The sequence below is a fragment of the Telopea speciosissima genome, unplaced genomic scaffold, assembly GCF_018873765.1.
Source record: "Telopea speciosissima isolate NSW1024214 ecotype Mountain lineage unplaced genomic scaffold, Tspe_v1 Tspe_v1.0012, whole genome shotgun sequence".
Classification (NCBI taxonomy): domain Eukaryota; kingdom Viridiplantae; phylum Streptophyta; class Magnoliopsida; order Proteales; family Proteaceae; genus Telopea; species Telopea speciosissima.
In genome coordinates, this window is record NW_025317348.1 from 783,890 (window position 1) to 808,974 (window position 25,085).

The 25,085-nt window shown below is 45.0% G+C and overlaps 1 protein-coding gene, 1 long non-coding RNA gene and 1 other non-coding gene across 3 annotated transcripts; 2 read left to right on the plus strand and 1 right to left on the minus strand.

Annotated features, from left to right (window-relative positions):
• Nucleotides 1-390, plus strand: LOC122647084 (ribosomal protein S12, mitochondrial). The gene has a single exon (XM_043840600.1). It carries the CDS (start codon nucleotides 1-3, stop codon nucleotides 376-378), a length of 378 nt encoding a protein of 125 aa, XP_043696535.1. The 3' UTR covers nucleotides 379-390.
• Nucleotides 391-2,018: 1,628 nt separating this feature from the next.
• On the minus strand, nucleotides 2,019-24,671 carry LOC122647101. The gene is made up of 3 exons (XR_006330784.1): nucleotides 24,661-24,671; nucleotides 14,724-16,300; nucleotides 2,019-2,084 (listed from the first exon to the last, which is right to left on the minus strand). It is a non-coding gene; the product is annotated as an uncharacterized LOC122647101 (long non-coding RNA).
• Nucleotides 13,209-13,295, plus strand: TRNAS-GGA. Its single transcript has one exon. It is a non-coding gene; the product is annotated as a tRNA-Ser (tRNA).
• Nucleotides 24,672-25,085: the final 414 nt, after the last annotated feature.

The following is a 25,085-nucleotide window of genomic DNA, read 5'->3' on the forward strand; positions in this document are numbered from 1 at the left end:
ATGCCTACATTAAATCAATTGATTCGTCATGGTAGAGAAGAAAAACGGCGCACGGACCGTACTCGAGCTTCGGATCAATGTCCCCAGAAGCAAGGAGTACGCCCGCGTGTTCCAACGAGAACACCGAAAAAACCAAATTCAGCTCCACGTAAGATAGCCAAAGTACGGTTGAGCAATCGACATGATATATTTGCTCACATTCCGGGCGAAGGTCATAATTCGCAGGAACATCCTATGGTGTTAATAAGAGGAGGTAGAGTGAAAGATTCGCCAGGTGTGAAATCCCATTGTATTCGAGGAGTCAAGGATTTGCTGGGAATTCCGGATCGAAGAAGGGGCAGATCTAAATATGGTGCGGAAAAACCCAAATCGATATGAATGGAAGATGCCTCTGGAACTTTTTTTTCTCGGTCAGTCGAGGGAACAACCACAACGTTACGCCCCAAAATAGAACTATACGGAGCCCTTCCGAATGACTATAGTATAGTATACTACACGAGCCAAGAAAGAGTGTAGTAGACTCCATTCGCCCGTGGAGGTGAGTGGAGGAAGAATCCACAAATATGCTACAGGTATTGCTTATAATAAAAGCTCGTTCATAAATTCACTCGACCACTTGTTAGTCTTGCTACACTACACGACACGAGTGACGGGTGAAGTTGAAGCAGACACGGTCAAGTGAAGTCGACTTCACAAGTGATTCAACATACCATATTGACATAATAAAGAAGAGAAGGGTCTCGCCCGGCTGAAAAACTACAGGGCGCGCTAGCTAAAGCTAGCGCCCTTATTTGGTTTAGTAAAGGGGGTCGCCCTAAACGAGTAAGGCCGGATTTCATCTCCTGCGCCCTGATTTACAATCAGCCTGATTTACAACCAGCCTGCGGTCGAGCTGGTCTAAGACCACCCCTGATTTACAACCAGCCTGCGGTCGAGCTGGTCTACGACCACCCCTGTAGTTTTCTTCGCAGGAGTGCGCATCCGCGCACTTCCGTTTTCTACGCTGCTCCAGCATCATTTACGGATGAAGCCGAATCAGAGGTCTCTCGAGCCTCTTGATTCTTGAGACTTCTTTCCATGCAACAGGAAAGATTTGTCAGATCCTCCGCTTCGTTTGTCACGGATGAAGGACCTTCCCGCTAAAGAAGTGGAGCATCTCGGCTTTCTCCGCCTTTGGAACCAGGCGACTTAGTATACTACGGAAGGAGCCCAGAAGGCGTATTTTAGTATTTTCATGCTTATGCATATGGAAAAATGATTTAGATTATTTTGATTGATTTGCGGGACGGCCAAACGGCTTTGAAAGCCAGACATCAGCGGTTTTTGAAAGGGGCTATTAAGACGATGAAATGCGAACGAAAGCATGCGTTATGCAAGGAGATACTTCGCTTCGTCTAGAAAGATGGCCAGATGAACCCTTCTTCAGCTTTGGGCCCGAAGCACCTGACCACGAATCGATTGTTCGAAGTCCATCCCCTCCACTTTCATTGAAGCCTTGGTCGCTTAGGTGGGGTAAAGAGTTGTTCCTAGTGGCCTGAAATTGAAGTCGTGATCCCTGGGCCAGCCCCTGTGTCGTGCAAGAACCATCAGATTGTGGTGGACTTGCTTATGTTGTTGCTTACGGGCTATGAGGGGTGGCGTGGTGCGACGGGTCCAGAGCTGATCGTAGACCACCCTTCTGTATAAAAGCTCGAGTGGTGTTATTCGGTGAGCCGAAAATACCGAAATCGGGTTCAATAGAAACCTACTGCGATTTCCCCTTCCCCTTGGTAGTTTGGTAGGGTGTTGCCCCGAGAGTTCCCATCCCGCAACCTCCTATGGACTCTAAGTGGTGGGATTTCGGGGTAGAAGGTTCATGGTAGGTAGTTCCAATGCGGCGATCAAAATCCTTTTAGTATGTAGCGAGATCCGTCCTCCAACCAAGGGATCGATATACAAATCATAACTAAGGCTAGCCCGCTGGTAGTAGAAGGAAGCAGAGATTCAGGCAGCTAGGCATCAGTTTGAGTTCGAGATCGAGAAGTAGAGATAGAGGCAAAGGTTGCAGCAGGAGGGAGAGACGGTTCAATACCCGATTTGAGAACCTGGTGAACCGGGCGTACTACTTTCCAACCTTCTGTGAACTTTTCTTCTCTTATTTTATTTGTTTAGTTTAGTGATTGATATCTTAAAGAGTTCTAAGTCTAGTCACTCAACTAATCCACTCGTGGAGTGCGAAACTTACGGTTGAGAGCTGGAAACAGTTATACATCGGTCAATGGACGTTTTTTTCCACGAGAACAAGAATTTCGGGGTTTTTCATACGTATGTAGTAAAGAAAGAAAACAACACGCATCTTAACGAGGACCTAACAGCCAGCCCAACAAGGCGGATCTCCTCGTAGAGCTTCTTTTTTATTTCATCTTGAGCCAGGTGCTCGACCATTTAGTGAAAAAGCTTTTTTTCACGTTCCAGTCTTTTTTTCGGAAAAGGACGGCCCCTATTTTGAATATCTTTCCTCCTTTAAGTGAGGTCATTAAGGAGGATTCGGACTTGCAAAAATGGGGTCCCGATTTTCTAGAGATTGGTGCCATTTTCTATCTAAAAAAGGCAATCGCCAATCTGGTGAAGCCCCTTTTAGAGAAGGAGGACATTACTCTTGGACGGTCGCAGAATTGACGGAGGGGGCTATCCTGGGAGGGCTTGAAAACCTCAATCTTCTTATCCGGATCTACCAGGAGATTTTCACTTTGGGTGAAAAGAGTCGATGGTATGGGAGCGTAGTTGACTTTATCAAAAGCCCCTCTTAAGGCAGCACACTTAAAACCTCAAAATGCGCCCCGGATGTAGCCATTGTAAGTCAGAAAGGCGAACCGGGTTACCTTCACGATGGACGCTGGGATTGTTGTGCATTTCCTTTCCCAGAAGTGTTGGTTCGAGTGACAAAGACTTGGGCATATAGATGTCTCGGGGCCTCTATTCTCTCTTAATGTATAATAAGGCTGACTGCCTCCTTCCGTGGCTTTCAGAATTCAATTCAAAGTCGTCTTGCCGGATAGCAGGTATGAGAAAGATTTGATTGTCAACATCCGATCCGGATTTCTGAATAAGGAATCATCCTTTTCAAAGAAGGCCGTGGGACTGCTTGTTCGTGAGGTGGATGCTGGCTGACAAGGTATACCCAGGAAAGGACTATTCCCACTAACTAGCGCTTCGCCCCTTCTTATGCCTCTCGGGAGGCAGATTTTTTCTACTCCCATGTGCTGCTACCTAAGAGAAGATAGCGACTATCAGCTTACTACTGCAGCGTAATAGTAGAATCGCTAGCCTGCTTCACCCCTCTCGCTAACTTACTACCTCCAAAAAGGGCTAAACACATTCATGCACACCGCCATCAACAGACATTCCAAAGTCTGTCACGTCTTCAGATCAGCCAAAAGGTCCTCTCAAGGGATTACTTGCTAAAGGAATGCTTGCTGGCAATAACAGGAACCAACACTTTGTAATTAATCGGGTATTTCCTTTTTTAGACTTATTCATCTCTTAGGCTATAGCCGGATCTAATTCCTCTCCCGGGTTTGATCAAAAGTATGTAAACTTCCTTACTATGATTCGCATCGATAAAGAGAATTACCAGTATTCGTCGATAGTTACAACAACGAAGATGTTATTAGGTAACCGCTTCGCCCCTTTCCTCTTTCTTTGCTGCAATAGATGAGATTGGCATTGGCCTAGTTCCAATTATTTTAGAAAACCCCGTGTTTGCATACATTTCCCTTCCTTGCGTGGATATCTTCTACTAGTGAAAGCGGCATCCCAATCCCAACTGTCGAATGATTGCTAATCCTCTTTGTCCTCGGGATTTTTGGCCTAAATGCTACGCACAAGGTGCGTAGCCTAAGATAAGAGCCTATTCGATCTTTTGTCCTCTTGTTGGCATGTCCCCTTCGTGGATTAACTGTAACACAAAGAGGGAGCAGCTCCTTATATTCCGAGACGGGTTTATGGGCAATTAGTTCCTTGTCCAGTAACTATGTCACTTTCTTTTCATGAAGTTGAATGTGTTAATTCCTTCTCATCTCAGATGTCCATTCAACAAGAAACAGCCCCGCTAACTCGTATTCTTCGTCTTTTAAGACAAGAGCTCCTAGGCAAGGAGGGACTTTTGCTTCTGTCTTTGCAAAACCTATTCCATAGCCTTGACATACTTATACTGGATGCCCGGACTAGAGAAAAGGTCGGATATAGAGAGAGTGGACGTAAGGCACGGCAAAAAGTAAAGGAAACCGGGGATTTTGTCCATTTATTCGAGAACAGTAAGAGCTTCCCCGACAAGGACTGCTAATGAAGCCTCTTCGCCGACAATGCTAGTTCGATTGGATGCGCTATTTCGACGAGCCCTTTTTTGGAAAGCCCTTATTTGCCCTGAACCTCTTTAAACAACTGCAATGATCACCGTTTACGCCGCAGCATCTATAGAAAAACAAGATTTCATTTCAAAAGACTTGCATCTGATTCAATACAATAGCAGGGGATTCAATAAGAGCAGATTCGTGCAAAAGAGCTAACATCCGATTTGTGAACAGACCGGCTTGGGACAGGCTTGCTTGAAAGAGTTTGACCGGTAAAGGTTTTTCTTCCTACTTTATTGCCCGGAATGACTGACAGCAGGGACAGAAAGAGTCATTGCACCAACCGTCCTACTGCACTCTGGGGATAAAAAGAACCTTTCCGCATTCATCACAAGACTCTTCTCCTTAATCAAAATATACTTGGCACTCTCATTCTGTTCTTCCTTTCAGCGGAATGAGAACCAAATCCTCAGCTTTTTCACCAACCTCGTAAAGAAGAGAGTGAAAGAGTTTTCAATGCTACAGCCAACTCAGAGAAAGATGCAAATAGTCAAGAAAAGAATGCCGCTACTATTCGAATTCCTCGGCTAGCAAAGAAATCTCGCCGAAAGATGAGAGAAAAAAAGGAATGAACTCACTGAAGGAAAGAAAGAAGAAACCATATGATATATAGAATAGAATATAACCCTTCTTTTCCGAAAGTGCTCTCCCCTCTCCTTTATAGTCGAGCGACTTCGTTCCTCTCCCCCCAAACCTTGTTCCGAGCAACTCCGCTCAATCAACATGGAAATTTCATTTCTTAAGGCTATCCGATGGTTTCCAACTGACCGGAGTAAGAACCATCTACCAGCTTGGACCGAAGACAATTTCTAGTGCCATTCTTCTAGCAACTAGCCAAACTTAACATAAGTGAACCTGTTTTGAGCTAACTGCATGTCGAGCGCTTAAGCGGAGCTTGTGGTCACTCGTTCCTTGCTTGTTCCAATCCTAGTAAAGAGCCTCAGATCCGATTCTACACTACATACGATATTCCATTCCGGCCCTTACTAGCTCTTCGCTTGGTTGTACAAGGAGCATGCCCGAGGGGGCTACTACGCTCACCGCGCACTTGCATCACCACCTGAGCTTCGCTACCGCTTCGCCCAGCTCCTACGCCTACCACGAACTTGAATCATCACACGTGGCTGCTAAAGCAAGCTAAGCTTCACACGGCCCTGAGGAAGCCAAAAGACCCTCTCACGGCTGAAGGATCCGCAACACGTTGGAGAGCTTTTAGATCCCGCCCTAAAACGCCCATTCTCCTAGAGTTCCGAAGTGATCCTCATTCTCACCGCAGCCTTCTTAAGCCGAAAGAAAGCCGGGCAAGAATCGCATTTTTTGGTAGTACGAAGGGGAAGCAGAATCGTATCTGGCAGTGGTTCTTCGGATCGATCACAGATTCTCGGCCCCGTCGTTTGGCTTCTACTCCAACTCGAACTCAAAACCTCTTCCTCATCTGAACTGACAGACCGACAAGCGGAGGAAAAGAAAAGCACTGCCGACTTCCTGTTCCGCCTGAAACAAGAACTCCACTCCCCGATTCACCGAACCGACAGGAGAAACTCCCTCGACTTCTTGAAACAGGAACTCCAACTCTTTAACAGTTTAACCCTTCGGCGTTACCTCACTGCTCTAATGGGCGAGAAGCGCGCCAAACCCCCCTAACTCACTTAAAGGCTTCTCCTCCGTTCGTTCCTCTCCTGTATAGTCGAGTGACTTTGTTCCTAACAAGAAGCAAGCTACCTTCACTCAATTAGGAATATCATAAGTGATCACTGAACCTTCGATCTTTCCGTGTTTCACTTAGTGTGCTCGGTGAAAACAGGCTTACCTTGCCCTCACGCGGGATAGGACGTAAAACCAATGCGAGCCATCTTTAGTGGTTGGCGCCCCGAATCATAATAGACAATGTTGTCACAACTCCTAACTCCGCATAATGCTCGAATAGAGTGGTGAATCAAGGAATCTACGTATACCCGGTTTCATTATGAATGAGGGAAGCAATCAAAGAGTGTGGATCTAGCCAAGCGCCATCGAGGGATAGGATTTCGTACATGGATGATTACTGTTATGATCTGGCGGTCAATCTTTCTATTTCATAAGATGGGTCTGTACTGGTACTAGGCGGAATAGAAAATGAACCAAGCCCACACGTTTCAGTATCCACTAGCGAACCTCTCTCTGTTCCGCTTCAATCGAAACAGCCCATTAGTGAACTACCCCGCTATGAATGAACAGTATATGGTTATGGTTTGAGTTGTTAATGTGTATGTAATAGACCACTCCTGTGTCCTTCTTTCGTATCCGAGGTGGGCTCTTTACACATATGATATGGAGGTCTAGTACGGTGAACAAGTAAGGTAGGGGCTCTTTTGATATGGGGGTAGGGTCTCTTCGATTAGGCGAACCAGTCCAACTAGGCCAAAAGACAACCGTCCACTCCTTTTCACGGCTTTAGCAAAGCGGTCCAAAACGTCGGTTTTTAAGGGCAGAGGGTGCTGCTTCACTGAAGATGAAGCTGCTGGTGAGGCTTTAGTTTCAATTGCAAATCCAACATCATATGAATAAGCAAGCGAGGATACATTTGATCCTGGTGAAAGGCCAAAGAAGGAAGGGAATGAATGGGAGGGAGTCTGGGAGCTATGAGTCGACGAGAAGGTTCTATTCCCTCTGTGTCCCAATACCTTAAACTTCCCTCCGAAAGAAAATGCTAATGCCAACTATACTTTCTAGCTAATGTAGCTGAATGAGAAAGCCTCTCTGTTAGGGCTCGCCCGGGATCTAAGCGGATTGAAGTGTTGAAACGACTCCCTGCAGGCCAACGAAAGCTGTCAGTTGTGGACCTTGACTTGGAAGCTAGGGGGAACTGTCTAAGATAGTGGCCATCCTAAAGGAGTAAGGAAAATGGTCCGGAGATGATTCCCTATATGTACTCTCCGATTCTCATTTCCTTCATCATCTTTTTGCACTTGATTTGTGGTACCTTTTCGTTGTCCTTCATTTTGAGTCATCATTCCGCTTTTCTTTCTTATTACTTTTCTTGACTTGTCTTGGTGAATCAACCAGAACCCAATGAATAATGAGGGTCTTCGTTCAACTATTTCACTAGCCAAATAGGATGAAAAGCAGCAAGCCCATAGGAAGTTGTAGCTCAGTCTATCTTTCTGCCCAGAATGTCATTCCAAAAGACCCTATTGGGGAATCTTCCTCCGAATCCAAGAAGCTAGCCATAGCGAGACTAAATGCAAGGGTTGGGCTGGCAGCAAAGGAAAGGCGCGCAGTAGGGATTGCACTCGCTGCAAGTGAAGAGAAGAGGGACAGACTTTTCTTCTTCCTAGAGAATCGGAGAAGCTGGACTTTATTCCCTATGGGAAGTCATTTTTTTCACCATTCATTAGCCAGGGGAGTAGGGTCTTTCCCAAAACCCATAGGAGAGGAGGGGATTTCCAAGATACACTGATAATTTATATAATTGATGGTTCCTCAATAGAGGTTTGATATGATACTTTAACCCTTGAGTAGTAAAATATTTCATTAAAATAATACCATCGAATCGTGACAAATTATGGAAATAGATTGTTCGGATTTCTTTATGTTTTTCCACAAATGCTGCTATACGCTCTATAAATAGATGTAATATTTTATTACTTCTATCCTTAAATGAATCTTCTAAACATAGATTATCTGAACTTAATTCCTCTTTTATGTAATCTTCACTGAAATATCTTTCTAATATATGATCCTGATCAGGTATGGAATCCACAGAATATTCATCAGGCCAGACCGGTAAGAAACCAACAGCGTAAGGGACTTGATAGCCCTTCACAAGAACTGTTTCTATATCGGCTACAATGAAAGGCCTCCTTTTAACCTTACTCTTCGGTGGTTTGAGTGCTGTTATATATTTGTAATAATTATTTTTACCTTTCCCAATTGCTTGAACCTCTCTTGGTTCATCACTACCTATACCGCTTTCCATTAATTGCAGGATTTGGCTAGCGATTTGATTAGAGCTCAGAGACAACATAATAGGACTAGATTCTTGATCACCTTTGAGATAGATTCTAATGAATATACCAGTAAGCACTTCTTTGGTGTATTCCTCAGCTTTTTGCGTGGTATATTTTAAAATCTGAGCATAGACATCCATGTTAGGTTTCATATTATCCTTTTTATCTATCAATGGTATTGCAGTACATATCATAAAGGTACGATGATTTTTATAGGTTACTTTACCGGAGGTATCATCTTCTATAGGAATACACATATAATAACCTATAAAAAACTTACCATAAGAAGCACCTGTATGGTAAGCGCACTTCAATAAGAGTTGCATTACTGCCAATGTAATTTTATCATATTCAATACATCGTAAGTATGGCTCTCTAAATGTAATACTGGCTTCTCTGCATCCTGAATAAAGCAATTCACAATCTTCTTTATCTATTAGATTATTAATGTTGTATATCATATTATATAGGAATACATTATTATCATAATATAGATTCTCATCCTTATATTCAGAATCAGGATTTTCATAATTACAATAATTCCTATATATTAGAAGTTGTGATTGATTCTTATAATCATTCTTAATACCTATAGTAGTAGCTGCCGATCTGATAAATGATAAGAAATTAGACTGAAGGATCATCATGATGTGTTAGTTAGTTATTTATCTTTCTTTGTTAAACTGGCATGAAACCAATCTACACCGGAACCATACCCTTCTTTTATAGGGAAGGACGTAGCCTAGTTACGCCTCGAGCCGGGTCCAACACGTATAACAAGGTAGCCAGGTGTCTGGTCCAACCCCAGCCCTTGATCCCTCGGGAATTCATTTCATTCATTTCCTCTCCTTGTCAGTCAGTCGAGTGGCTTACCTCGCCCTATGACTAAGCAGAGGATTTCCGGCCTTATGACTAACAAGCAGGGGATCGGGCTCCAGTAATAGTTTCTTTCTTATTTCTTTCTTATGAAGCCAGTATCTGTAACAAAAACATCTCCTCCAATAGACTCACTGAACACGGGCCAAATCCACTAGTTGAACAAACCATAATCGAACTCACCATATTGATTGAATTCCGAGGACCCATTTCCAAGCAAGCCAGCCAGGCAGCGAACGAGGACACCCGCCCATCTTTCGGATGGAAAGCCAGGTGAAGCGGCTAGTCCCGAGTTCCATAATTAGAAAGGCTTCGTCTTTCTTTCATTCTTTAGGCAAGGACAGTAGCGAAGTGCCTGTCAAATTCCCTAAACCAAGCCAGCAAGCGGAAAGCAGTAAAAAGAAAGAGACTGCTCTAAAGCTATCCAGCCCGTAAGTTGTGTTTAACCAAGCCGTTGCTGCCGATTTAGACTATCGAGATTGCCTTTTTCTCGATATTGCCCTGAACTTGTACATAGAAAGCTTCTTCAAAAGGATCTGCTTATAGTTGCCTTATTTGCCTTGCTATCTTGCGAGAAAATTTATTTTTCCAATGGGAAAGTGGTCAGATGAAGGCTTCTGCCGATACAGAATGAGAAGTCCCCGGTATCGGGTGGAATATCGTATTTAGTGGAGTCTTGTTTGGGATCCCGGTTCTTCCTAACTTCCAAAGAGAAAGACACCCCAACGGAGCCCTTCTTTTAAGATTAGTCAAAGGCGCTCATATTACCCTTACCTACTGAATTTCTATTCTCGGTCTAGCAGAACAAGCTCATTAAATTGATTCTAAGCGCTAAGCGATAGACTGATTTCCTTAAACGAACAATGTCTCTTAACCTAATCGGCGTGGGCGGGTGGAGTGGATAACGGGGATGGAATAGCGGTTGGATGGTTAGGACACCCTATCTTTAGAGATAAAGAAGGGCGTGAACTTTTTGTACGTCGTATGCTTACTTTTTTTGAAACATTTCCAGTCGTTTTGGTAGACGGCGACGGAATTGTTAGAGCCGATGTTCCTTTTAGAAGGGCGGAATCGAAGTATAGTGTTGAACAAGTAGGTGTAACTGTTGAGTTCTACGGCGGCGAACTCAATGGAGTGAGTTATAGCGATCCTGCTACTGTGAAAAAAGATGCTATACGTGCTCAATTGGGTTCAATTTGCGAATTAGATCGTGCTACTTTGAAATCCGATGGTGTTTTTCGTAGCAGTCTAAGGGGTTGGTTTACTTTTGGACATACTTCATTTGCTTTTCTTATTCGGACACATTTGGCATGGTGCTAGAATCTTGTTCAGAGATGTTTTTGCTGGTAGTGACCCAGATTTAGATGCTCAAGTAGAATTTTTAGCATTCCAAAAAGAAATAGGGATTGAAAGGATTCAAGAGGCCTGTAGAGAAAAAACATTTATCCAAAAGATTTATTCATTACTACTACATAAATCACTACATTACATAAACAACCACATATGCCTTTACTAGAGCTTTAAAGGCATTATGCTAACTACATTAATTATTTGCGAAACAGAAATAAGTCAAAGGATAGGCCTTAACAAGTAGAAAGAAGATAAAGTTACTACTTTTTTCTTTCTTCTAGTCTCCCTGGTCACCGCGGGTGATCGCCTGCACAACGAGCTCTTGCTGCTCCGCCCGCAGCGCTTGCTGCCTCTCCTCCAAACCCTCTATGCGCTCTCTGGTAGCGCGAATGCGCGCTTCTTTCCTTGCAGGATCCATTGTTCTAACACTTATCAAAAGGCAGTTTAGCACTCTACGGTGCTCTTGAATTTCATTTTGCAGTTGCCCCATTTCGGCAGCAATTGCATAAAGCCTGTTTGCAGCATCCATAGCCATACGTGCTAGTACTAAATTTCTTTGATTTGAATTTGATGAAGTGAAGACACTTATCGAGCCTCCATTTATAGAGTGGTAGAGTAATATCGCCATGCGTCACGAATTGGATGGCAGGCACAATTCTTACTAGTTCTCCGCACTACTTTTCGGCAGTTGAAGACGATCATGCCTTTTTAATGAAAAACTGGCTGGCTCTGGCTACCTTGCGGAGCAAACAAAAGATCCCCAAATCACACTGCCTGTATGCACGAACAAACTTTGCACAACCAGCTTACGTAGAAAAGATTCCATATTCTATGCCAATAGACTCGTGACATCCATGTACTGAGTCGTCAAATGAGCCACGTTAAGAAAGCCCAAGCTTATACGCATTGGCCCACAGGGTGCCCCAATAGGGCCCGAATGAAAGACCCAAGCCTACATGAACCATCAAAGAAAGTCCTAAAAATGAAGACTTGGGCCTACGCAAAAGCGCCTCGATGAAAGCCCACAGAAGGGCCAAAGCACAACAAGCCTACCCATCATCAAAGCAAGCCCAAGCCCAGGGGCAATCAAGCCTTGGAAACTAGTGAAAATAGAACTCAAAAGCAACTAGGCAATCCAACTTCCATTGACTTCCCTGCCTACGAACTACTACTGTGACTTGAACTCCTAGCTTGCTGGCTAATGAATGAATTAAGGGTGAGAGGGAGGTTCATCGATTTCTTTCTTATTCTTCGTATAAGATTCAGTTTGTGTATCGGGAGTACTTATAGTCTGGTAGCGAAGCTTGCTTATTATCTTACACGGTAGCGAAGCTTGCTTACTCTATCTGATAAGGTAGTTGACTCGCTTACTCTATCTGATAAGGTGAGCAACGCGAATGACAGAATTCTTATTATCATAAGTGATGTTCTCTTTGTAAATTCATAAACAAATATCATAAGAGAAGAAAACATGAATTGAAGCTTGATTCATTCATGCTCTTCATTCAAGTAAGATAGTTGATCGAGAAAGCTCCGCCCAGTAGTGCCTAGCCAAGAGTAGACCTATAATAGTCTCGCGAAGCCGGTCCCCGGATGCCTAAGATCCTTGATTACTTTAAGAGCAGAAAAGAAGAAAGCTTCAACTCAATCTTCTCTTTCTTTTAGTCCGGGAGGAAAAAGACTCAAATCCATGCAACCATCGCCTTTCTTCCTATCGTTGTATCGTGGGAAATTTGGCTCGAGAAAAACAAAAGAAGGTTTGAAGATTCTTTCTCTAGTTCTGAGCATATCAAAAATAAAGTGGTGAATTGGCTGAGAGACTTAACTTTTCTATTAAATGTTAACTCCCCGGGTTCATACATGGATTCCTTATCCCTAAAGTAGCTTAATATTGATCCTATCTGTGTTCGTTCTAAGAAGTCTCACAAAAAGTATTACCCCTCCTATGTTGAGTAATGGGCTGGTGAGTTCAAACTTCACGTTGATGGGGCGTCGAGAGGAAATCCTGGTCTTAGCGAAGGAGCAGGCTACCGGGTGAACCAATAAGGGCTCGGGTCTTAAGGAACTCTTTTCAGGAGGCACTATAGAAGCCTATAGAGGTCCGAGAGGTAGTTCTCCGCTTTCCCATCTTTTATTTCAAAATATTTTTTTGAATGGCAAGACAAAGGCCTTTTCAAATTCCTTGATTCGCCTATGGAGTAAGGAGGCAGAAGATAAAAAATTTTTCCATTTATCCGCGATCTAGGCATAGGTAGCAATCCATTCTATAATTATTTTCATTGTCTCTTGTGGGATCGTTTTCCCACAAACAAAGGAATTGTACAGTACGAAATAGCATAAAAACAGACTCATTAAAAAAAAATTTATAAATATAAAAATATATTTATATATATAAAGAAAGGTATACCTTTCTCAATCATATCTTTTACAGTTTTTCACAAGAACAAAATTTTGATCTTTATCCCGGAGCCTCGAAGGAAAGCTCTTTCTTTGATGAAAAACTTTCTTTTTTTATAGGTCGAATTGATTGGTTGTACCTATCCAATAATCTAATATGAATGACTCGCTATTCACTCAGTTTCCGGGTCATAATAATTCTGTAGGGGAGATGGCCGAGTGGTTCAAGGCGTAGCATTGGAACTGCTATGTAGGCTTTTGTTTACCGAGGGTTCGAATCCCTCTCTTTCCGCGCCTTCACCTAATTCACCAATGTTACTGACTGAAATGTATCAAATCAAATAACAATGGATACCATTATTTCAACGGTTAGACTTCTTTGATATGGATTCTCTATTCCTAATTGCCGTGGTACGGAAAATACGGGAAAGAGTGGACAAGGAATGAAAATTCCCCTGTCGATTCATGACACATGAATCGGATAAAAATCCTGGGTAAACTACTTACCTTAGGTCAATTTATTTCGGTGAAAGGAAAAGGAGGGCCAAATTTCTCGAACCCTTAATTTTTTTGTTATTTTATTTATTTTAGTTAGTTTTAAGTCTGACGGGAATAATATTCTACGACTAGCAATTCATTTATTTTCAAACCGACCGATTTACTATCTATTATTTTTTTGACAAATCCTTTATATTGGAATGGGTGAAGAGTAAAATGTTTTGGCAATTCCTCATGGGGGGATGAATCAACATAATTTTGAATCAGAGCTTTGGATTTTTGTTCATTCTTCGCCGTAATAATATCGCGGGGTTTGCAGCGATAACTTGGTATATCTACTATACGGCCATTAACTAAAATATGTCTATGGTTAACTAATTGGCGGGCTCCAGAGATAGTCGAAGCCATACCCAATCGAAAAAGGGGATGTTATCCAAACGCATTTCAAGTAGTTGTAGTAAAACCCGACCCGTTGACCCTTTGGCTTTTCCGGCAATACGAACATATTTAAGTAATTGTCGTTCTGTAATACCATAATGAAACCGCAATTTTTGTTTTTCTTCTTATTGATAGTCCCACCCTTTCTTTGAACCTTGTCAATGATCGAACTTAAAGATATGAACTGAGTGCCATTTGATGAGTCACTGAGAACAAGGGAGAGGGATATGGAAAGGATGAAGTAATGAAAGAGGAAGTCATTGCTAGTAGTAACGACTTATAATGGGGGAATAAAAAAAAGCTAACCGCCACCGAAAAAGGTCAAAACGATATGGAGAGGCTTCCGGGGCGATTGAGTGAAGGAAGCGATGTGCCGACAATGATGTGATGTGGGGTCAAAGCATGATAGGTGCTCTTTTTTGGGGAAGAGGGACGGTTCAGACTACCAACTAGTGGTTCGAATGGAAGACTTAAGAAAGTCAGGCTTGAGAGACTTTCAACATCAGAGGAGGCTGGGGTCAAAGGGATCTATCCCGATTCTTGAACAAGAACACATGCAGCTCCTTCTCTGCAACAATTGGCACTCTTTTAAATGTGCACTATGAAAAACAAGTCGGATGGTTCCTGCTGCACGAGATTCGGTGGAAGTAGGGATTTAAGCACAATTGTGATCCTTTCTTTTTTTTTGTATAGGGGCGTAGCGAGAGAGAGAGATAGATAAACTATACAGCTAGGGGGAGAAGACAGCTTGGGGGAGAGAGGGTTCAATACCCGATTTGAGAACCTGGTAACCTAGCATCCTCACCCATTGAACCATAGTACGACGCTTCCCTTCGCTCGCGTCCGAACTCGTTGGATCGATATCCAGTTCCACCAGCGGCAGAGACAGTTGGATAGGTACCCCCAGCAGTTGCTTCAGCTGCTTACCTTGAACCAATTGGAAGAGCACAACAGATATTTTAGGTATAGACTAAGGCAGATCAAATTGGATTTAACCGGACCGGCCAGCATATGAGTAAGCATCAGTAGTTTCAGTTGATGACCCTGAGGCGAGGCTCTGCTAAGACAAGCTCTTAACAGACCCTTACCGATCCGTAACTAGTTGATTGGAAGCTGTTGGTAATGACTCTGTCGCTAGTGATGGTGCAGTTTTCACCCCTGCTAAGAGGTAAACAGGAGGGCCGGGGGGATTAAATATGGATATGGTGGCGGAGATGCTGCTTTCTTCACCGCTGTTCCGGCATAAGCTGATGTTCCCACAATTGGTACTGCTTTCTCCTTCCCCCCGGAAAAGCAATTAAATAACCTTTTCAAGCTATCAAACCGAAGTAGAGGCGTATAGATACCGATATGCAACTGGAATACCTTAAATGGGGTATCAATATGGGCAAGGTGCTTCTTTTTCGACTCGGTGGACCAAATCTCTCACCGGAGATGGTTCAACTACAACCCGGTCGTTCTGGGTCATCAAGGGTAGTTTCAACGCCATTTTCAATTGGTGGGACGAGATCAACATCTGTGATTGGCTCTGCTCCCCGATTTGGATCTGCTGTTGGAACCAAGTGAATCGCTTTTTTGGTTTAAATGCTGCTAGCCCCAATGCTGCTCGCTTTTATTCCGGTGGATCAATGGGTTGCCGCACCGGCCTCAGATCTCGACCCGGGTGAGAAACTGCCAACTATGTATGCCTTTGTGGGTGATGCTCATGATCCTACAGCTCGTATAGTATAGAAAGAGTGTCAATAGCAGAGGCTGGTAGCATAAAGGTCCAACCAATGAATGCTCTTTTTTTTTCCTCTTCTCCATAGGGGAATCGATGAGAGATGCGAACAAAGGCTGCGTAGGCACGAGTATCAAAGCTTCAGTCCCAGCGTAAACGCCCCTTATGGTTTCGATACTAGTACCAGCAGCTTTCCCACCACCACCTCGCCCAAAATCTATTCCGGTGCCAGTCGAAGAACCACCGGGCCGATTATTGACCCAGTGACCAGGGTAGAGCTAGTTGGAGAGACATTACCTAGCCTTTGTTTTTTCCGCATCAGTGGTTGTCCCGCCACCGGAAGCAGAGGAAGCTAACCGAGTTGACTAAGAATCAGTCGTTTACCTCGACTTTGAACCATTAAATATTCCTGTCTACCCCTATGAGGTAAAGCCAGGAGCAGTAAGTTCACCCCAAAAAAAGCTGAAAAACGGATGCGCGCGCTAGCCGTTGCTTGTTAGGGGCGAGCAACTGGCCTTCCTTCGGGTGTGGTTTTGAGGCCAGAGAGCAGATGCATTGGCAAAAGTACGTGTAGAAGCTGAAACTGCTTATCCGGGTGCGGCTTTCTAGCCTGATGGCTATTTCAGGTTAGGATTGTAAATCTATCTAAATAACTTTTTACTTCTAATTTATCACACGGTATCTCCGCTACTAAAAGTTCCGGTATAGCGGCGTGTCGCCTCAGGTATAGCAAGACAGGGCATATTACAAAAAGGTCTGAAAATGGTTGCACACCTGGGTCAGAGCAGGCTGGTAGCCCAACCGCGCGAATTCCCTTGATAGTCGTTCGTAGCTTTGCTGTCATAGACGTCCGATCGCTGCCCGCCGTCCGAGAGCCTCGTTCTTGAGGCGTGGTGCGGTAGGTCTGGGCAGAAATATACTATCTTCTCTCTTTCCTTCCGTCCCTGGCCTAAGCGCTAAGTAGTGGAGCTCCGGCTACCCCGCTGCCTAGCTAATGTCGCTTCCTGAGGGTCTGATAATTTTGTATATCATAGGTCTTACATAGAACAGTTTCCTGGCATGCTGGAATACCTCCGACCTTATCCTCAGGACCTGCTTTGCGATGTATGCCGCGAACCCCTGGCAAACGAGGCCCTTGTTCTGAAAGGAACCTGTCTAAAGACCCCGTAAGCACAGCGGAACCCGAGATCAGCAGTTAGCGTCTCGACGGAGAGATGCTCTCTGGCAAGTAGGGAGCCGAGCCTCCCGGGTGTTCGAGCTGATCTACGAGCACCCTTGCGTCTCTCTCACATTATAGCTTGGTTACGAACCGACTCTGAAGCCAGCCAACTCGGAACAATACATCTTGAGCAGTAACGACATTTATACTTCTGGGCCAGTTATGACAGTGGTTCCTCTTGTCATTCTATCCAACCTGTCACCAAGCTAACAAACTTTCTATGCCCATGGGAACAACCTCAACCAGCTGGCTTCTGGGTGAAGCTCCCCAATCATTGCCTTCTTGTCTTTGAGAGCCGGAGGAGGGGTATTCATGTTAGTGTTAGTTAAGTGCCCGCGTCCTCTGTTTTATTGCTGGAAGTGTAGTTCCCAACGCACGCCTAAAGACGTATAAGCAAGCCAGTCACCGGCAATAAAGACGACTTATCCAGAAATGCTACTCAAACGTGCAATGATCAATGGGACAAGGACCGTTCTACAGGAAATTCATCACTTCTAAGCTCTTCAGTGCCTTCTTGTGGATGCGCGGCAGCTACCATTGTCAATAAGCCTTTACACATCTCCAGGAGACGACATGCGTTCACTGATTACTATACGATGTCATTCAACGCGCTCAACTTCGTCTTCTAGTTTCAGTTCTTTTTTTCGTGTAGGAGCGCTCTCTTCCCTCTGTCTAGGAAAGGTTAAAAAGAAAAGCCTGATTGAGGGTGTTTAGAGCTTTCTTGATCTTGTTGAACTAAGGGTTTGACTTAGTAGGCTGAGTGCGCCCTATCGGGCGCCTTGTCTTAGGACAATTTCATTGCCTTCTTTCAAGTTAAGGCGGAAGAGCCCACCGCCCACCACCTTCACGCCCTGCCCCCGATCGAGTACTTCGCCCGGTAGGCGGCTAGGGAAAGAAAGATAGATAACAACTATCTTCTGTTACGCTATTCTGAACGCAAGGCAAGCGGACTAGCAAGCTCTTCCCAGTCCCGTTCTTTTTCTTTCTTCAATAGGGAAAGGCCCGACTTAGAGGCTATCATCCGTCAACCTTTGTCCAAGCAACTTGCTTTGATCAGAAGCTTAGTCTGGATCGAAAATACACTTCCACTTAGTTTTTTCTTGGCCTTCCGCACTCTCTAGCTGTGATTACGACGGCAACTATCGAATCTTGGATCTGACTGGGAACCATTTCAATTTGAGAACCATGGTCCGTGAGATTACCTCATCCTAGCGCCTTGTGGAACTCCCGTTAGGGGAATAGCCCCGCCTAGAATGAGGCGACCTTCGAAGAAAGACGAGATCCAATCGAGAGCTGAGAATCCCCCCAACATCCGTATTACCAATCCTCCGAGGGGACATTTTAGGAATCGCACTTGAATCGAAAAGACTTTCGTCATCTTATTGTCACCTCTTATCCCATTGAGCCTGGAGCTCCAACCCCGGCAAACTCAGAATCTTGACTGAGCAGAATCTTGACCCTTTCTTGGAACTTGATCAGACTTCCTTGAAAGATGGGGCGCCATACCCATTTTCTTCCTATTGGCCTCTCGACCGGCGGACTGGTCCCATCCTTAGCCCGTAATCGCATTTCGAAGAATCGGGGAACTTCTTTAAAAAATCATCTTTATAGATAGACTCAATCTACCCCAACCACCACATTCAGAATAGACCCAGCTATCCCCAACACTCCACACTGGCAGAGACCCCGGATTTGGAATCATGGCTTGAATCCAGCCTACGAGCGGGAACTCATTCTGGTGGTACTCACATGATTTGCACCGCGATAGACGCTTTCCGTCGATAGAATAGACTCAGACCGGGCTAGTCTCGAAACCATTAGCATTCCATACTTGAGGCAGGCAAGAGCAACCAGCAGGATCGTCTTTCTCTTTCGATAGAGTTGCTGTAGACGAGAGCTTCAACTAATGGCATATATAAAGGTGTCTGGTAATGGCATCTGGTAATGGCATATAGAAAGGTGTCTTCTTTGCCGCTCTTAAGTGAGAGGTCGGATTAATTTAGTCTCCCCGGGCCGAAAATCACTAAAGTCCGTTTTCTTACGGGAATCGAGATATTTCATTGAAAAATTTAGTAAACCCGGGCCACAAATCAGTTGAATTACTTAATTGAAGCAAGCAATTAGGCCTCCCTTTCCTGTAAGCAACAGTCTCTCCCTACTTGTTCTCTTCAACTTCGTAATGGATCTGATACCGACTTCGTCTCCTAGTAGGCACGGATCCTCGCCTTCTCAATTACGCTCACTTGAAGATAACAAAAGAGATACTGATCTAAAATACGCAATAGAAGTGGGGTAGACTTGCTTCATTGCGTATGCTCGCGAGATGGATTCGAACCAACAAGACCACTGAAGGCCCTACTTCCCAAAAAAGTAGCATCGCGAGTCCCTAGTCAAGCTACCAGCGGGGGATCGGCTCGCAGGCTTCACTTACCTCTCAGAGCCCCCGAGAAAGGCTTTCAAAAAAGATCTGTCTATCCAGAAGTCATTTGACCCAAACGTCCGAATAATGTGCCAGGATGAGTGCTGATCTTCTAAGATGAGTTCCGCGGAGTAAGAAAGATCATGATCCCAAAAAGAGTAAGGCGGTTCCCAGGCGAGGGGGAGTCCAGAGCCCTGTACCTGCTATGGCTTTCAGAAGGGAATCCTTTTGGTGACTTTAAGGTCGAACGAAAGCAAAGATTCGGGAAAGAACGTCCGGGAGTCTGAAAAGAAGGTGGAACAGAGGAGCGCGAAGAAGGCCTGGGAAGCTTTTTGCATCAAGGACCACACGCGGAGCATCCATGAAGAGAAAGATTCAGCCGTGCTCCTACAGGCCGTCATCCTTAAAGCGAAAGGGACTTTTGGGGGGCTTAAACCATGTCTCCCGAGAGAACTCAGTACATATGGCACGAGAAGGACTTTTATGATATGACACAGGTCGAGGTCGAAATGGGGTGTATGTATTTCCCTCCTCACCGTCTATGTATTGCCCTCCTCACCGTAAGCTGCCTTGTCCCCCCTCAACTATAAAAAAGATAAACATACCATGGACTCTGGCCGGCTGGCCTTCGTCCCCGCGCAATTCAGCTCTGCTGTAGCGGTAAGGAACCACCACGTCATTCTGGCTCTGAGGCGGAATTGGCATCGTGCTGCCAGAGGAAAGCGAATGTACGAGAGTAGCTTCCAACCCCTGCTTAGAAAGCGAAAGGAAAGGAAAGAGAAGGGCATATAGAGGAAGGGAATGAGATGAAAGTACGGAAATACGGACATGAGCCCGCACAAACAAGCTCTCAGGCAGAATTGGAAATAGGCCCACCCTTGAAAACGAACTGTTCGGAAGAACAGATAGAAGAAAGCCGATCAACAGGAGCTCGTATAGAGCCCGACCTCTGGTCGCCTCGCTTAGTCTTTGAATAGAGCCGCAAACCAGATGTTGCTGTGCCGGAATGATCCTGCCGTGCCGCTATTACCCTCCACGAAGAGAGTAGATGTGAATGAAAACCGAAAGAAAGGTAATGGGATACTCCATCGCTACAGATTACCGACGCCTGCCAAAGGACGAATGGACTGAAGCTCCACCCCTACATACCTCAGAAACGTCTGAATGAAGCCTCTACGCCAGCTTTGCTGCCGGGCCCTGATTGCCGACAAAAGATCCAGAGAAAAAGGATAAAGCTACGGGAATGCAAATTATCTATCAGGCGGTACGGGAACCATGTTATCCAACAGATTAAAGGCATCATAGAGGTTGACGGAGTCTAAGCAACTTCTCCGCTACCATATCGCCCAACATCCCTTATAGTTCCGAATCGGGATCGAAGAGCAAAGGCGGGTGCAGTTGATTTTGAACCAATTGATCCACCCCCCCTTTTCGTAATAATTAAGGGCCGAGAGCTGGGGTGAGGGTAGTAGAGTCAAAGCCCGCCGCGGCATCCTTTCCGTTTCGATAGCCAGGATCAGATCCTGCATTGCCAGTTCTATTGGTATAGATGAGGATATCCATCCCTTTCTATTTCTGTGGATAGGGCGTTCAAGAAACTATCCCTTTCCATGATGGGCTTAGCCTTTGAATAAACGTCTAGTCGGTGACGATGGTATACACCTCCTCGGGTTGTGTTAGCCTCTAAACATAGACGGGTAAGTAAGTAACTATCCCTTGATCTAGATGAGCCCTTGTATAGAGGAGCGTTTGTATTTGTCTAGATGAGCCTTTCTATGGAGTAGCCTTTCCATGGGTTCCTATTCAATATCCATGCTTTTGAATATCTGTATCTTGGGCTCCAGATTAGCCTATCTATCCCTCTCTATACCTATGGCCTTTCTCTAGATCAGCCTATCTATCGAATATGGATGTCTTTCCATAGAGGAACGTATCTATTGCCTTTCTATAGAGGAGCGTATCTATTCGAATCTATTGGATAGGGCGTTCAAGAAAGTATCCCTCTGTATAGAGGCTCAATTGGAGAGAAAAGCTTTTCTGGGTTTTGACGCGTAATAGGCATTCCTGGAGAGAGGGGTTCTGACGTGTGACATGAATCCCCCGAGAAGGGAGAATGAGTGGTTGGAGGTGGGGTTTGTTGATACGTATATAAGAGGATCTGTCGATTGCATCCTTCGAGAGAGATGCCTCACCAAGCTGACCCTCGCACTCCGAGCCTGGAGGGGGTTGGCCTTTTGAGAGAGTATGGCTTTCTATTCCTATTGCTGGGGATAGGGCTAGCTGGCAGCATCGAATGAAAACGAAACTCTGCCTCCTAGAGGACCCTTGCCTACTCTTTCTGGATTGGCCTTTCCAAAAAGGTATCCCTTTCAAGCTGACCCTCGCCTACCAGAGCCTTGGTTCGTTTAGCCGTAGGAGCAATCTGTAGGCGGTGGTTATCCGTCGGATTCCGAGCCTTGAGGAGGTGGGCGAAGATCTGTATCATAGTGGGCTTAAAGCTTCTAATGAACCTCACAGTGGGGGATCTAGAACGGTATGGAATGTCCCCCTTCAATGGATCTGTGTAAGAAGCAGTCCCGCCTCTCTCGAATAATTCCCCCTCTAACATTTGACCAGATGCGCTGGTAGGTTCTGTATGTTAGGCCATGGTGATATAGAAGTAATGGGCTAGTCAACAACTGATGGATAGGGGATCCCTTGAAGAATGGGCAGCTCTGTGACTAGGTGAATGGCTGTTCCTGAAGCGAATCTTACTGCCTTCATTCATTGAATAGTGGCCCGAATAGACGAACCCCCTAATCATGGTATTATTCGATCGGATGAAGTAGGTGGAATCCCCTGGACTGGAATCCCAAGCTTCATTGCGCCTGAGATAAAAACCCGAGATCTTATTACATATAGAAGACGTTGAGGCGATGGAAAAGATGGATGTAGCATGGATCTCGGTACATGAATAGAAGGTGGACCAGTTGCTGCAACGTGTGACCACAATAAGATTGGTGGCCCAGGTTCTCCAATACGTCAATGGGAGAGAGAAGGTAGGGGGAATGTGCCTGATTGATGGAGAATGGGTCCTACGTTAATACGTTTGTAAAATATGGTTGCTTTCCCTCGATGGGATTCCCCGGCTTAAAGCTGGAATATAGTCCCCTTTGTTCCGATGCTAAGGTTGATGGCTTTCCCCCGAAGGCATCCCCCACCAAAGTAGAAGCGGGATTCGACTTCAACTTGTTGGGAGGTTGTTAACGCATAAATAATAGTGGGGTCAAGATTTCGTGTTGTCAATATGAGCGTTTGCCTATCTATAAAAGGTAGTTTGTTCTTGGAAAGCCTTTCCATGTAGATGCGGCTAACCAATAACTATGGCTGGTTAGTACTAAGTGGCAGTATTCGTTTGTGGTACGATCCCTCCCTCTGATTCGATATGGTCCTATTATTCGATCCCCTTCTATTGAGGGGACTGGTTGTAGCGCTTACTCTTCCTTTCCTGTCATAGTGGTAGCATCCCCGCCCTCCTTTTCTATTGCATCTCTTTCGATGAAGTCTTTAAGTAGTATATGAGATCCCTAATCAATTAATAGATGAGGGAGTAGGGGAGTTTAAGGGGGGTTAGGGAAGAAGGCAGGTTAATGAACTCAGTAGTAAGTGGCAGATAGAATGTTATCTTGGTTTAGGTATCGGTTCCTATCGATCTATAGATCTCTGTCTTTGGCATCTATCCGATCTTTTATTAGCAGTTGTTAGTTGCTGGTTGCGATCCATGCCTGTCTATCTGACTAAGCGTATCCTTTTTATTGGGTGGCGGTATCTGATGTTGGGCTGTGAGCAGGTTCTGTTTCAGCTAGCCCTGGCCCCGGTAAGTAGATAAGAAAGAGGGCAACAGAGTGACGGGCCTTATCCTTTGTCTTGCTTGGTAAAGCCTGGCCCCTACTCTACTCTTTCTTATTGGTGATTGGAGGCGGACTCCTGTTCTCTCTCTCTTCCTAGGCTGATAAAGGGGATAGCCCTAATCCAACCTACCCTTTTTAAAGAAAGTAACTGAACCGTCTATCTCTGTCCCTATCGATTAGGGTGTCTACCTTTGTATCTCTATCAGCATCATTTCTTTTTATTACTCACGTATAAACAACCTATTACTTATTGAGCGTAATAGGTTGTTTATTGAGCGTAAAGAGTGAATCCTAGCGTAATAGGTTGTTTATTAAGCGTAATAGGGATTGAGATTCAACCGATAGCAGATAGATTAATAAAGTGCAGTCGATGTGACACAATACAACGACAAGCGAATCTGCTCTAATCTCACGGGTAGGTACTTAACTGGAGAGAGGGATCTGCGCTAGCCTATTTCGTTGGGCCGAAGCGTATGTGTTAAGGATAGAGTCATTTCACCGATACGGATAACCGACTTGAGGTGCGAAAGCCGCTTTTCTCGGATGAACACTTCTCTCGATTGACTATCTTGATGCGGAGGGGCCGGAACCCGCTTATTCCAGAACCAAGAGTTATAGTTTTCCTAAACCAACGGATCATCTTTCTCCATTTCCAAGATCTTCCCTTTCCTTTCTCACAGCATTTTCGGAGCAGGGTCCATAGAATGTGGAACCCCCCGCTCCAAGCGGGCAACGTAGGGCTAGGGGGTCAGGTAGTTGTTCGGGCACTGCCGAGAGGAGGGCGATCAGTCTAGTCTAGTAGGCTCTCTCTCACCAACAACAAAGGGTGGGTTGTTGATAGCGGAGAATCTGTTGTTAGATATATATATATATTGCGGATAATCAGTGTTGTTATATCTTAGTTTATATAGCGGATAATGGGTAGTAGGGAAAATGAGGAGTGGGCAAAGGATATTCCGCTCCAGTTGAACAGTAGCAAGGGATAGAAGGAGGGGTAAGAAACTTCACCCGCCCTTCCTCCCTTACCCCCCTTTAACCTCCCGAACCCTGGATGGTACGCCCGAGATTACTTGCTCTCAGTAGATTCCCTGATTCATACGGAAGTGACGTTCTTTCTTCGACGGGACGGGGTACGGCAAGGGACCGAGCATATAAGGCGCAGGGTGCATGATAGGAGCATCATTTCGTATTGCACCAGTCAACACCGATTCTTTTGGTCAAACCGGAACCGATCCAACTACCGCCCCAGATGGATATATAGGCGTGGAACCAATTACCAATCACGGAATGGCTACCAACTCATTCTCGTGAAACCAATCTTACTACCTGACTACCCGACTACAGACTCGACTTGCCAACGGCGCTAACTAACTCGACTTGCTAACACCTCAACCAGAGATATCTATCTGGCCACCGCAAACTGATTGATTTTACACCCTCCAACCAACCCCGAAAAGAATCACTTTATGCCACTTTGTACACTTAGTTTAGGCAACTTCTTTAAACGTGCCAAGCTGAAAAGCAAAGAGGGCTAGGCCAGAACAGAAGTGGCAGGGTGCCAAGCAGTTCCTTCCATAGATAGAGATAGGTGGTATTCCCGGATCACGCGTAGAGAGAGCGCTAAAAGGGAGGAGTTAGCTCGTTCGAAAGAGGCCGCGAAAGGTTCCGTTCCCTGGTTGCTCAAACCTGTAAAACCTTAAGGGACCGGGGCAAGCTGAGCAGTTTCTCCTTTCCACTATTGACTGACTGATTCCAGGACCTGTCCTTATATACGACCATCTTCCTTTAGTTTAGTTGCTACCCTATGGTTGAGTGCTTTGTTTTGCTAGTTACGCGCGAGCTCTTTCTTCGCTGCTTCTCCTGGTTGCCTTCTTTTCTTTCGTGCTTGCTTATGGCAG